The sequence below is a fragment of the Lissotriton helveticus genome, chromosome 3_1 (assembly GCF_964261635.1).
Source record: "Lissotriton helveticus chromosome 3_1, aLisHel1.1, whole genome shotgun sequence".
NCBI classification, from domain to species: Eukaryota; Metazoa; Chordata; class Amphibia; order Caudata; family Salamandridae; genus Lissotriton; species Lissotriton helveticus.
Genome location: NC_136061.1, coordinates 537,800,444 through 537,814,759, shown reverse-complemented (window position 1 = coordinate 537,814,759; position 14,316 = coordinate 537,800,444). Strand labels below are relative to the sequence as shown.

General features: G+C 45.9%; 1 protein-coding gene across 1 annotated transcript in view; it reads left to right on the top strand.

Moving 5' to 3' along the window:
• The window catches only part of DNAH7 (dynein axonemal heavy chain 7), a 2,019,015-nt gene that overhangs the window by 700,337 nt on the left and 1,304,362 nt on the right, over positions 1-14,316 (top strand). Inside the window, exon 28 of the mRNA XM_078680414.1 lies at positions 10,832-10,930. Coding sequence (XP_078536540.1) covers positions 10,832-10,930 — 99 coding nt within the window. The remainder of the gene's footprint in view (positions 1-10,831; positions 10,931-14,316) is intronic.

The window sequence follows — 14,316 nt, the reverse complement described above, 5'->3', positions numbered from 1 at the left end:
CGCAACCTGTTCATAGGTGCGGTACTGGACACAACCGTATGTCGTGCATTCCCTCCCCCTCAAAGAATTCGCGACATACGGGAGATGATTCCTTTATTTTACAATGGAGCGGTCGTTCCAGTTCTGAAGGTCCTTCGCCTACTCGGTCTGATGGCTTCATGCATTCTGTTGGTCAACCATGCACGCTGGCACATGAGGGCACTCCAGTGGTGCCTCCGCAGGCAGTGGTATCAGCACAACGGAGATCTCGGGGAGTCAGTGAGGATCTCCAGAGAAGCTGCAGCGGATCTGTCTTGGTGGAGCGTGGAAGGCAATCTGTCACAAGGAAAGCCTTTTCAACTTCCTCCATCGATGGCCACAGTGATAACGGATGCATCCACTCTCGGGTGGGGTGCTCATCTGGGAGACCTGGAGGTCAAGGGTCTTTGGTCTCCAGAGGAAAGGTTGCTTCACATCAACCTTCTAGAATTGCGGGCGATACGTTTGGCGCTCAAGGCCTTCCTCCCTTCCCTTCGCGGTCAGTCAGTCCAGATCCTGACGGACAACACGACCGCGATGTGGTACATCAACAAGCAGGGAGGAGTGGGGTCGCAGTGTCTCTGCAGAGAGGCTCTGCGGCTCTGGTCCTGGGTTCAGGACCATCAGATTTGTCTGATGGCAAATCATCTGGCCGGGGTTCTGAACGTTCGTGCAGACAGTCTCAGTCGGCAGTTCTCTGCCGATCACGAGTGGAGGCTTCACCCGGAGGTGGTTCACGACATCTTTCGGATGTGGGGGACACCTCGGGTGGACCTGTTCGCCACTCACGAGAATGCTCACTGCCTGTCATTCTGCAGTCTCCAGTATCCGATGCAAGGAGCCTTGGGGGACGCGTTTCAGTTGAGTTGGAAAAGTCAACTCCTTTACGCGTTTCCTCCCATACCCTTGATTCCTCGGGTTCTGAGGAAAATTCGCCAAGACCGGGCCCAAGTCATATTGATCGCCCCGGATTGGCCAAGAAGGGTGTGGTATTCAGACCTTCTCCACCTCTCCTCTCACCCGCCGCTCCGTCTCCCTCACAGGGCAGATCTCCTCTCTCAGATGGAGGGGCAGGTTCTACACCCCCACCTCCAGACCTTACACCTTCATGCCTGGAGATTGAACGGGGCAACCTGATTTCTTTTTCTCTCCCTCACGATGTGGTGGATGTCATTTTGTCAGCCAGGCGTGACTCCACTAAGTCCATCTATTCTTATAGGTGGTCTAAATTTGTTGTTTGGTGCAGGGAGAAATCTATAGACCCTTTGAGGTCCCATTTATCTGATGTGCTCCAGTTTGCCCTTTCCCTGGCCCAGCAGGGGCTTGCTGTTGCCACGGTGAAGGGTTATCTGTCTGCGCTGTCGGCGTTTATCTGTATGCCTGACCAGCCTTCTCTTTTTAAGTCTCCCATTGTTTTAAGGTTTTTGAAGGGCCTTCCTAATAGGTTCCCTCCTACACCCTTTGTTGTGCCTCAGTGGGATTTGAATCTAGTTTTGACATTTTTGATGGGGGCTCCCTTTGAGCCTCTTCACAAGTGTCCCATGAGGCTTCTGACCTTGAAAACGGTTTTTCTCGTTGCAATCACCTCGGCAAGGAGGGTAAGTGAGCTTCAAGCTCTTAGTTCCAAGCCCCCATTCCTGACCATTCATGCTGAACGAATGGTTCTTAGGACCAGGGCTGCTTTTCTGCCTAAGGTGGTGACTCCTTTCCACCTTGGTCAATCCATTACCCTTCCTACCTTTTATCCTCCCCCTCACCCTTCCAAGGAGGAGGAGAGATTACACCGTCTTGACCCCAAGAGGGCGGTGTCTTTCTACTTGGACAGGACTAAAGACTGTCGAATGGACGACCAGCTCTTCGTTGGCTTTGCTGGCTGCAAGAAAGGAAGAGCGGTCCATAAGAGGACTCTGTCGAGGTGGATCGTGCTCTGCATTAAGATCTGCTACTCTTTGGCTGGTAAGGACCCTCCAGAGGGTATTAGAGCACATTCGACTAGAGCAAAGTCTGCAACATCTGCTTTGTCTAGAGGTGTTCCTGTTGAGGACATTTGCAGAGCCGCGACTTGGGCCTCCCTCCACACTTTCGCGAAGCACTACTGCTTGGATACCGAGGTGAGGAGGGACGGCCACTTCGCGCGCTCTGTCCTCCATGATTTCCTGGTATAGCAGAGTGGACACCCTCCTCCGGGAGTGGGGACTGCTGTGGGACTCTATTCACAAGGTGAGGAATCCACACGGCAGATGTATCTATCAGAAGAACAAGTTACTTACCTTCGGTAACGCTTTTTCTGGTAGATACTATATCTGCCTGTGGATTCCTCACTGACCCACCCGCCTCCCCGTTGTCCACTCTTCTATGCCAGAGTTTCTATGATGTATTATTTTATTGTCATGGAAATGTTTATTTCAAATGTTGTTATTGCATTTGCTTCACACTGTGTGTGTTACCTTGGTTTCTGTACTATGTATACTGTGTGTACTTCTACTATCATCGGTCCGTCCGTGTGCCTCGATGGCACGGAAAAAAGGGCGGAACTGATGTCATCACGCCGGCGTGGGCTGTTATAGGCGCTGGTGACGTCAGCGAGGTCACGTGCGGTGCCGTGCCTCTGTGACGTCCGGATCCACGTCGGCGCGAAGCTACAAAAAGAATTTCCGAATGTTGCTGATGCAAGGGGATATTCACAAGGTGAGGAATCCACAGGCAGATATAGTATCTACCAGAAAAAGCGTTACCGAAGGTAAGTAACTTGTTCGTTGGGTCTCCTCCCCCAAGGGAGTCATTTCAGGGGCACCTTCATTTTTGCTTTGCAGTCTTTTATTGTAGGGCATGTGTCGCAGGGACTCCTAATTGGGGTCAGCATGTGAATGAGACTCAAGCCAGTCCCACACTTCCGGCGGAGTCCAGAAAAACTGCACTACCTCTATTGTTGCTACTCACAGTCTGGTTGGAAATAGCATGGCCAGGTGGCGGAGGCAACATTTAGACCCAATAAAGGAAGAGGACTGCTTTTGCATTGCCCTTGTGAAATCTAGGAATATCATGACTTTGCTGTTATCTATCTGGGTTTCCCCTTTTTCCTGGCTTGCTCTAGTATGTGGTTACAGTCTTTATAATACAGAAGTATGCCTACCACTGGTCATGGGGGTGTGCCCTGCAGATGGGGGCATGCTGGAACCCTGTGTGCCGCCTTAAGGGCATAGAATGGTGACAGTCCTTCCGGGGCCACCTCTTCATTCAACCATTGTTCTAGATAAGTTAGCATGCTGGATCCTTCAATGTGCTTGGGGAGCCCAATCACCTGAACATTATTACTCCGGGGCCTATTTTCAGCATCCTCCACTCTGATCTCCATGGTCTGCACTTTACTCACCATGTGTGTGAGCCTTTCCCTCATCTCCTCCACGTCCGAGGGGAGATCCACCACTAGTCGCTCTGTTGTTGTGACCTTCTCTGCTAAGTAGTGATGATCATGCTTAAGGAAGCTCAGATCTGCCCCCCAATGTGTCAATCTTCGTTTCTAGCACCTCTCTAGATGCAGTGATGGCCTGTAGAATATCCTGTAGTGTGGGCCCTTCTTGGGGTCCCACTTGCATGAGTGGAGTGTGGACCATGAGTGCACTGGCTGTCATATTAGGCGAGACCTGGGTAACCACATCTAGGGCTTTTTTTCTTTTGGTAACTTTACCCATGTCTGAGAATAAGCGGTGGACAACGTGCACCGCAGGGAGAAAGCTACTGCTCTCATTGTGAGGGCCCAGCGATATCATGATTCAGAGAGGGGCTCATGTGCGGTGCAGAGGGCTCCCTGTGCAGATGACAGAAGGTGGAGGCACAAGGAACCGGATGTCTCCCCCAGACTATGTGTCAACAACGTTCAAGTCTCCTAAGTAGGGTTCAACATCCTTATCTCAGGAGGCAGGGCACTGTTCCTTAGTCAGTGGGCCTTTGGGCAGTCTCCCAGGCATCGCCAAGCAAATATTGGTGCAATATAGTTCAGTCCTGATGTTGGGGTCCCCAGCCAGTGTCCTCAGGCATCTCAAACTACAGAAAGTCCAGTAGCTTCTCAGTAGGTCAGGGCGTTGGTCACTTCTTGCCTGCGCTGTGAAAGGGCCCGGCTTAGCTCAAGCGCCACATATGCATTGTCTGGGTTGGGAGTGGGTTGTGTGTGTGTGGGACTGGGCTACAAATCAGGCCAGGCAAAGAGAGTCTCGGTCAGATCGTTTCACCCGGTCTCGGTCAGATTGTTTCACCCTTCATCGCCATATGGGCCAGTACCCCAAGTTTGCACAGCTCCTAGTATAGTTTTTGAGGAGTCAAGTTTGAGTGTCCAAGTAGGGCTCATAGAGACCTACTCCCCAGATAGTGCCAAGCCAACAGGTAAGGAATTGCTCACCAACTAATAGGCCTTAGGCCAGGTGTTCAGGCTCTATCAAGTAGTCTGCAATTCTGCAGATGCCCGCCTTTAGGTCGGGGTCCCCATGGTTATGATCCTTCAGCTAGTCCCTCCAGTTTTCATTGTCCTGCCCACAATTTGATTGCCCCACTCAAGAGTACAGTCTGGTCTAGCATTTTAGGTGGGGACAGGGCACACACATATAGATAGGTCTCACAGTAGGCCAGATGAAGGCCGTGTCGGTCAGGCCCTACTGCACCCTGCTGCCACGAGAGCCAGTTCTCCAGTCTCTCAGATTCATTAGCATTACCAGACCACAAGGTAGCCACAAGCAATACAGAAGCCCCTAGGGCATCGGGAATTCACCAGCAATCCTCACACCCCGCTGACTGAGCTTGTTAACAATAGTGCTCTTTACCTCGGGGCAGGCCTCAGCTCAGCTTGTCCTCCACAGAGAATCAGAGGGGGTTTCTGCCGTACAGCCGAGGCAGTATGGCTGAACCGCAGGGGTGGGGTTCACGTAGCTGGCCTCTTATGACCCGCCGGAGTCAGTGCACGACGGATGTTGCAGCTCCGATCAACGCTCAGCAGCTGCTTGGCTTGGTCCTGATATTTTGTGCTCCAGGCCCACCTGGTGGGTGCATTGAGAAAAGCCACATTGAGAGCGTAGTGCTCAGGAGAGCATGGTTGCCATTTTGATCTCACCTGCATGCTAGGGCCGTTAAAATGTAGTCAGCCACAGTTTGCTGCCCCTTGAAGAAGTTCAAACATGGATGAGCCAGGTAACAGATGCTGGGTTCTCCTGAAGGTTTTGGGAGACCCTAGTTCCAGAGATTGAATCAGGATAGCATTGGGTGGGGGATCACTGGGCGGGAGCTTCCACCCAGCCTCATCCTACAGCATCGGTGGTCGGCCACGTCACCTTTCTGATGCTTACACATTTGGAATAATCTTGATCCTAATAAGTATTTTGGTGATTCCCTAATGGTTACTGTAGGTCTCATGCCTTTATTCATTATCAGAAAAAGATAACAAATACCATTGTCATGATACGTGTGGCTGTAGCTTAACCAACCTCCTGGTACCGTTCTAGCATATTTTTGTATCCAAGAAGCAAAATATATAATGATCCAAAAAGAATCTCTTTTCTTCCCTGCCAAACATATTAATGAGAGGTCCTTTTATTTGAAATACCTTTGCCTTGGGGTGGTAGGACCTAAAATGCCCCAGTGCTTTCTGCAGTCTGTTATATTATTTAGATCACCTGTTATGTTTTGACCTGGTGGTATTGGAAGAGCTTGGGCTTCTGTAAACTGACTTAGAATTGGAAGGGGACAGCAAATTACATGACATGTGCTGGAGTTAACTCCCAACTTGGTTGCCATATATGTGGGGATAGGATCACTGACTGAATGGGCCAGGAATTTTTGCTATTATCAAAACTTCAAAAGTGTGTTTTTTGGCAAGGACTTGGTATACTCAAGCAAAGCAAAACACATCATGTACGCTTGGTTTTTAAGTCTGAATTCCTTTCTTGCAGCAAGTATACAGAATCTTTATGCACAGAAACCGGAACCCACTGCATTATTGGCTGCGTGTGTTTTTAACACTTTTTGTCATTGGGCAGGAGCTCAATTTGGTCTGTTTGTGAATTGTCACTTAACAACCTCAGGAAATAGGGTCTTGTATATTTTTACTAGACAGGACACTCTCTCTCCTCTGCCTCCGTTTCTCCTCAAAACATATCTTTACAACACAAGGTCACTCAAGAAGAGGTACAAATATTAATGCAAAATTAAGTGATTGAAAGAGTGTCTCCAGCAGAAGGTGTCTTGACTGTTGTTCCCATTCACAACCTCCAGGTTGTCAAGATGTAATGTGCTGTGCTGCGTTGTCATTTCAAGATGTACCAAAAGAGGAAATAAAGTCAGCTCAGTTATTTAGCTAGTTTCACATCTTTGCTCTCTATCATTGCATGTCTACAATATTCATGGGCTCCTCCATAGTGTGGTCTATTTGTTTTTGACCCCTGTCTGGACAGTGTAAGGCATGCGATCTTGTCAAGGCTGAATAGTTCAGATGAGCTTTATAATAGTTTGATTTTGGAAAATGATGATGATGCTCTCCTACTAAGATTGTTCTTCTTGAATTCAATACCCTACAAATGTGATATGTGTATCTACTATATGTGTGATGTTGGAGTGTTTCTTTACATTTCATTTCTGTTTGGGCATTGGTTCTAGTAAGTCTCCTGCCTCTTTGAAAAGTCATTCTGTGCCATGTCTTTGCACTCTCTAATGTGCCAAATCCACATATTTCTAATAATGACACTGTTAGACTTGTCAGCCTTAGGGTGGTCTTCCCCCAAATTATGTGCCTTATTTCTCCTTTTTGTTAGCCTTAGGATTCTGTGTACTTTACTGCTGCTAACCATTGCTCACTCCCTAAATTATGGCAACATTGGCTTACATCCAATTGGCACATTTAATTTACTTACAGGTCTCCAGTAAAGGGGTTCTATATGTACCCAGGGCCTGTAAAGTAAATGCTACTAGTTGTCCTGCTGCACTAATTGTGCTACCCACTTAAGTTGCTTGTCAAGCAAGCCTCAGGCCTGCCATTGCAGCCTCTGTGTGTAGTTTTTAACTACCATTTCGACCTGGTAAAATAAAACTTTTGTGAGGCCTAAACATTTTTTTTTAATACATAGAAGTCATCTCCAGGATAGGGTCTAAACAGCCAAGAGGGAAGGGTGAATTGTATTAAAAAGCTAGGCATGCACTTTTACATTTTACGTGTCCTGGTAGTGAAAAAACTCTTACATTCGTTTTGACTGCTGCATGGCCTACCTCTCCCATAGCATAACATTGAGTTACCTTATTACTATTAATAAGTGATAAGTTTCAATTAGGAGCAGGTGTAAATTTCTAGTTTGGTATCTAAAAAATTGTAATGTAAAACCCTCTTTAATGGTAAATAGGGATTTTTTCTCACAATTTTGAAAATGCCAGCTTTAGAAAGGTGTAACTGCAAAAAATAATGGACAGAATGCTGAATGATTCAAACATTCTCTCCAGGATGCTTGTTTCCGGTCCAGTGAGGACCTGGTTTGCTGTTCGGTCTGGACTGTTCCCATTAGGCACAGGGTCAAGACTGGTTTGCATATGGCTGAGTGTAAACTGGGGTGACATGGTGAGCAAAAGAATGATGGATTTAACCCAGATCTCTTCACTGGGGGTGAATGTATATTCTATTCAGCATTCCATCCACCATTTGTCTGCGTAACACCTTTAGAAAGGTAGCATTTTCTTGTCCCAACCATTTGGTGACTGCAGTTTGTATCCTGCATCACATGACTAGGGGTAGCTTGCAGCTGGTCTTTGCGTATTACTCACAGACAGACAAAGGGGGACTAGGTATTGGCAGGATTGGCCATCTCTAACTTGCTTGGGTGAAGAGGACTGTCACCAATCCAACCAGAACCTCACAAAGGCTCTACCTCAATACACTCACAAAGGGTTGCACACTAGTCTTTTGTGTCAAGCTGGGACCAGGACATGAAAGCAAAAAATTCCAAACACCCCTGGGGTGGAAAACTTCATAACCTTCCCCTACTTCAAAACTGTTATCAGGTATACATCTTGGACTCTCAGACCTAACACTTCAGTACACCTCTTGACCTGTGGAAGACTCAGAACGACTGCTGTCCTGCTCTGCTGCAAGAAGGACTACTTCTCTGCTGCCCTGCTTCCTGAGTGAAGAGGACTGTACCTCCATCTTAAACCCTGGACTACCATAGTGACTCCAAGGGCTAGTTGGCTGGCCTCCTGATCAGAGCCTCAGGTACAGAAAAGGCTCCAACCACCTTGACGCCAGCACATGGACTCTGTCTGCTGTGAGTCTCCCCCCCCACGCCCCCTAGTGGTGCCGCCCCAGTACTGGACTCATGGAAGTGGGCCTGAAGGTGCTCTGCCATCCCAGCTGGGGTGTCCTAGGCAGAGCTCTGCATCGGAACCGACACTGCTTGATGCATCCCAGGTGCAAAACCTCGCCTTGCAACTAAAAACTCAGAAACTTCTCTACATGACGCATCCCCAACACAGAACTTCACATTGCAAGCCTTCATCTATGGCATACTTGACAACGATGTAGTACCTAGCATCACAAGCCTCGTCGATAGCTTTATCAGGACTGCTACTGTGTGACACATTTCTGAAGCAAGACCTTGCCTCAAAGCCTGCAGCTTCTCGGAACTTCTACGCAGGATCTGGCAATTCAGCGCAACGATGATTTAAGGTACTTTCTTTAGCTGGCCTAACTTAGTTGCTGTATTTGGTCCATGCACCATCGAAGTTGGCCTGAACTTGTGACTTTGTTCCAGTCTGGCGTGACTAGACAACCACAGCTATCGCTTTATGCTTTTAGGCACTATTTCACGTAAATCATTAAAATTGCATATCTCTGCTTCTATTGATTGAATCTTTGTTGTTTTGGTCTCAAATAATTTATTACATTTTGCTATATTTTTCTAAATTGGTTTAACATTTTTATTGTGTTGTGATTTCACTTTGTTTACTGTTTGTGTGTGCATACATACTTTACACATGCCTCTAAATTAAGACTGACTGCTTATGTGCCATGCTACCAGATGATTACGGACAGGTTAATTTAGAGTTGGTCAGTGTTTCACCCTGACAAGAATTGTGGTTTCTAATGGAGGAGGGTTTCATCCCCTCAACATGTAACCCAATTTCTTACAGGCGCACATACAAATACATATGCCCACCTGTCTTTTTTCTTTCCTCATTATTAGAATGTCAGCTGAAAAATAGAGTTTGCTGGTGATTCAGGACTCAGAATGGTACGGGAATATCACCTTTCTAGTTCCATACGCAATGCACATTTCACCAGGAAAATTCTGGCAACGTACCCAGGTGGAATGTGGAAAAACATTCAGTAAACAGTGCACAGGCACGAATTCCAAAGCGTTTTCCCATTCTTGGGCTATTATAATTCTACATATTGAATCAGAATTCAGAATTTTTGTATTGTTGAATTAATAAAAATCCTTACAATAGCAGAGGTACAATTGGCCTAAATACACATAACAAATTTCATGAAATTGCTAAAACAAGAGTTAATATCAAAATTAAAAATTAAAAAAAGGTTAAAACTTTGCCGGGTCCCGTCGCGAACGTTATGAGGGAGTAGCCTCAGACAATATGTAACAAGATCATGCACGGGCCTGTAGCTGCTTTCCAATCTCAATCATAAATTTAAGACCCCTACAAGTCAGGATTGGTGATCAACCTCCCAGCCAAATTATAACGGCCTGGCGACATGTTCTTATGTTCATTTTGTTTAATATGTCCCGTAAAAACTGTTTTCTGGCTACCATGAGGAATGGGCACACACAAAATAAGTGAATTAAAGATTCGTTTTGGTAACCGCAGAGTCTACATTTTGGGCAGTTGTCTTGAGATTTCCAGGAGAGTCTTAGGTACTTGGACTCATGAAGGCCCATGCGGAGGTTGATGAGAATCTTTTTTAAGTGTTGGCTAAAGTGTGTTGCCAAGTAAGCCTGGGGCTGTTGAAGTTGGTAGGAAGAAATAACGGTCCAGGCATGGCGTCGTAGGGTCAATGTTTGTTTGTCTACCAATAATGACTTCAGTTTTGTATTTAAGTTGGCAATTTTACAAAAACTAGCCTGGTCAATTTTTTTGTTCCATGCTTCAAGCAATCCGAGATCCGAAAGGCAAATTTGGAGATGGGTGGCCCAGCGCTGGGTAGAGTCAATGTTGATTTCTTGCCAACAGTTCTACATATAGAACGTTATGCCTCTTTTGATCTTAAGATACTTCAAAAAGGTACAGTATAGTACCAGGAGATATACCAAAGCCACTGCCCGTCCCCCCACACCTTTCATTCACAGCAATACATTACAAGTAACACTGTTCTGCCTTCTGTTTGTGGTGTATTTACTATAATGTTATTGTTTTTTTGTATATAGAAATAGGGAATGTCAGTTGAGAGGCTGTATTCGATTTATGTAAACTATTTGAATACAACACAGGGCAACTAAGAGACTTACATTTTCAAGTACACTCCTATTCAAAGCACCGATAGAATAATTTCATATATGCCACATATAGCAATGGCTGTGGTGACTATAGTAGTTACAGCATCAGGGTAATTTTGCAGAATTAAGTGCGTTTATGTGCTGAATTGATGAACATTTGTAAAGATTTGGTATACAAAAGGTCCCTTCACCGGTGATACCATTTCTATGCGTCATCGATGCAGATGTGAAAGTTCGAATGTCCTTGGGTGAATGTGACTGGTGTTTCTTTTCAATATACTTTAAACGTAATGGTCCTAGACATTAACCATTAATGAAGATGCTTTCTTTTTTAATAGCTGAAATTTCCTTCTGAAAATGAAGAGGTTTTACTACTACGATCCATCATCGATGTAAACCTTCCTAAGTTTTTAGCCCATGATTTGCCGCTTTTTGAGGTAAGCAATTCTCTGCAGGTAATATACAATATTTTAATAAGTCATAAATAGTTGTATGCAAACCCTGACCAATAACATCATACAGTTTGCTTGAGATAAAATGCGTGAAAAATAGATATCCCTACACATTATCGACTGTAAAAAGCAGTTTTTTAAAAGTAAATCAATCTTACTTTTAAACGGAAACATGGTTAGGGGCTTAGCTATAAACAGCATAGCAGGTGCAATGGCACAGGGTTAAAGGTGTATGACCGGTCCACCCTCTGTTTTCACCGTCAAGAAATATCACCCTAGCCCATTGGAAACTTTATCAGGTGTATTATGAGCATATGTGGCAAATAGTCATATTTCTATCCCTGCCAGTTTTCCAATGGACTATCACAGATTTACATGTGTTATCGGCATTGGTTTATATCAATTTGAATGACCTTTGGATGCCAACCGGGGCTATCAGTTTCTGGCCGCTCAAAGTAAAACGAGACAAAACAGTTGCCACTTCCAACTTTTTTATCTTATCGTCTTAAATAAGAAATGTGGCACATTTAGCCTTGCTATTTTTTTCGGTTCTATACCACTACTTCAAGGGTAGCCGTCACCTGTTATTCCTAGCCTTGTGCTTGCCAATATGTAGCTCAACAATGGGGGTCTCGAACAAATAAGTTCCATATTCTCACTTCCACAACCAATCTGGCACAGTGTTCTCCGTCGCTGCCCAAACTATTCTTAACATTTTGGAGCAAACTTCCTCTACCGAGGAAACCTAATTTCAGAACTGGTTTGGTTGCTTTTTTAGTACACACAGATTAATACTGGGAATGCATTTCGTCCATTGCTTTCTGCTGGCTTGGTGGTTTGTAATTCACAGTTGCTTCCTTTCCATTTGCTGGCTTTATTTGTTTTAGGCTTTCCAGATGGATTATGTCCCTCTTGTGGAGCATACCTTGTTTACTGTGTTGTCCGGTGTACTCGCTTTCTGTAAACCAGCCTTTAAAACTTGTTGTTAGTTTATCACATTTGCTGTGCATTCAAAGACAGAGGTCAAATGTCAGATTCTGTCTTCCGAGGGAACTTGGTCTTCTCTTTTCTTTTTCTGTCTTCAAAGTAATAGAATTTATATGACAGTCCTGCTGGGTTCTCATGTGAGAGGAGAGGCTGCAGGATGTTATTTTTTCCAGCTCACAACAAAAATGAACTGTGCTGATATTTCAGAATATATCGGGATTGGGAAAGTACAAATGAAGCACTTTTTTGTAATTCTAAAGTGTGGTGGAAACAAATATATGAATATGATCAAAACACATAAATACACAAGGTGATGACTATTCCACACATTATCATTTGTGCGCTGTAAAGCTGTAAGTCTGGGCAAATGTAATGGTCATTTCAATTGAAAATGTTTTATCTGTAATGGCAGTGCACTACCACACCATGCATACTCCAAACTGCCCACACCACTTTACGCCACTCCACTCTACAACACTCTACTCCACTATGCCTTTCCACTGTATGCCATGCTCCTCCAATGTACAATACGCCACTCCACGAGTCTACACCACTCCACTCCACACCTCTCCAGTTTACCCTACTCCACTCCAATCTACCCAACTCTACTCCACCTAATCTATCACACTGCACCTCAGTCTACCCCACTCCACTTCAATCTACCCAATCCACTACAATGTGCCTCACTTCACTCAATCTACCCCAATCTACTCCACTCCAATCTACCCTAATCCACTCCAATCTACCCCAATCTGACCTGCATCACTCCAATCTACACCAATATTCTCCACTACAATCTATCACAATCTACCCCACTCCACTCCAATCTACCCCAATCCATCCCAATCCAAACCGGTCTAGCCCACTCCACCCGAAATCTACACCAACCTATACCACTCCAATCTACCCAACTACAATCTACCTCAATCTACCCCACTCCACTCCAGTCTACCTGAATCTACCCCACTCCAATCAACTCTACCCCACTCATTTCTAATCTACTCCAATCGACCCCACTCCAGTCTAACCCAATCTATCCCAATCCACCCCACTCCAATCTACCACAACCTACTCCCCACCCCACTCCAATCCACTCCACTCCAATCTATCCCACCCCACTCCAATATATCCCACTCCAATCTACTCAACCCCAGTTAAATCTACCTCACTCTCATCTACCCAATCTGCGACACTCCACTCTTCCTGAATCCGCCCACTCCACTCCAATCTACCCCACTTCACTCCAATCTAGCCCCCTCCACCCCAATTCCACCCCACTCTAATCTACACCACCCTTCCCCACTTCAATATATCCCAACCACCACTATACCCCCTCCAATCTACCCCACCCCACTTAAATCCACTACACTCTGCCCCCAATCTACTCTACCCTCCACCAAACTACCCCAGTCTAACCCACTCCAACCTACTCCACTCTAATCTGCCCCAATCCATACCACTCCAATCTACCCCAATCCAACCTACTCCACACCAATCCACCCCACCAAACTCCAATCTGCACAACTCTATCCCAATCTACCCCACTCCATCCCAGTCTACCCCAATCCACCCCAATCTACCCCACTCCACCCCAATCGACACCACCCTTCCCCGATCAGTATTCCCTAACCTTATATACCCCACTCCAATCTACCCCACCCCACTTAAATCTACCCCACTCCACTCCAGTCTGCCCCAATCTACTTTACCCTACTCCAAACTACCCCAGTCTACCCCACTCAACCTACTCCACTCTAATTTACCCCAATCCATACCATTCCAATCTACCCAATCCAACCTACTCCACACCAATTCACCCCACCCCACTCAACTCCAATCTGCACAACTCCACTCCAATCTACCCCAGTCCACCCGAATCTACCCTGCTCCACCCCAATCTACTCCACTTCGCTCCAATGTACCCCACTTCAATTTCCCAACTCAATTCCAATTTAACCTACTCCACTCCAATCTACCCACTCCACTCTAACCCACTCCAATCTACCACAATCTACCCCACTCAACTCCAATCTATCCCACTGCACTCACTCCAATCTACCCCACTCCAATCCAATCTACCCCCTCCAATCTATCACAATCTACCCCACTGCTCCTTCCAACCCAACTCCAATCCATCTAATCTACCCCACACTGCTATACACCAATCTAGACACTCCACGCCAATCTACCACACTCAACTCTACCCCAATCTAACTCACTCAGTTCCACCCCTCTCTACCCAGTTCCACTAAAGCCCAATCTACCTCACTCCAATGTACCCCATTCCACTAACTTTTAATTCCGAACAGCACCACACTGGTGTACAACACAGCTAAAATACATTGCTAAAGCCAATAGCTCTCTCATAGTCATTCGGCCCGTTA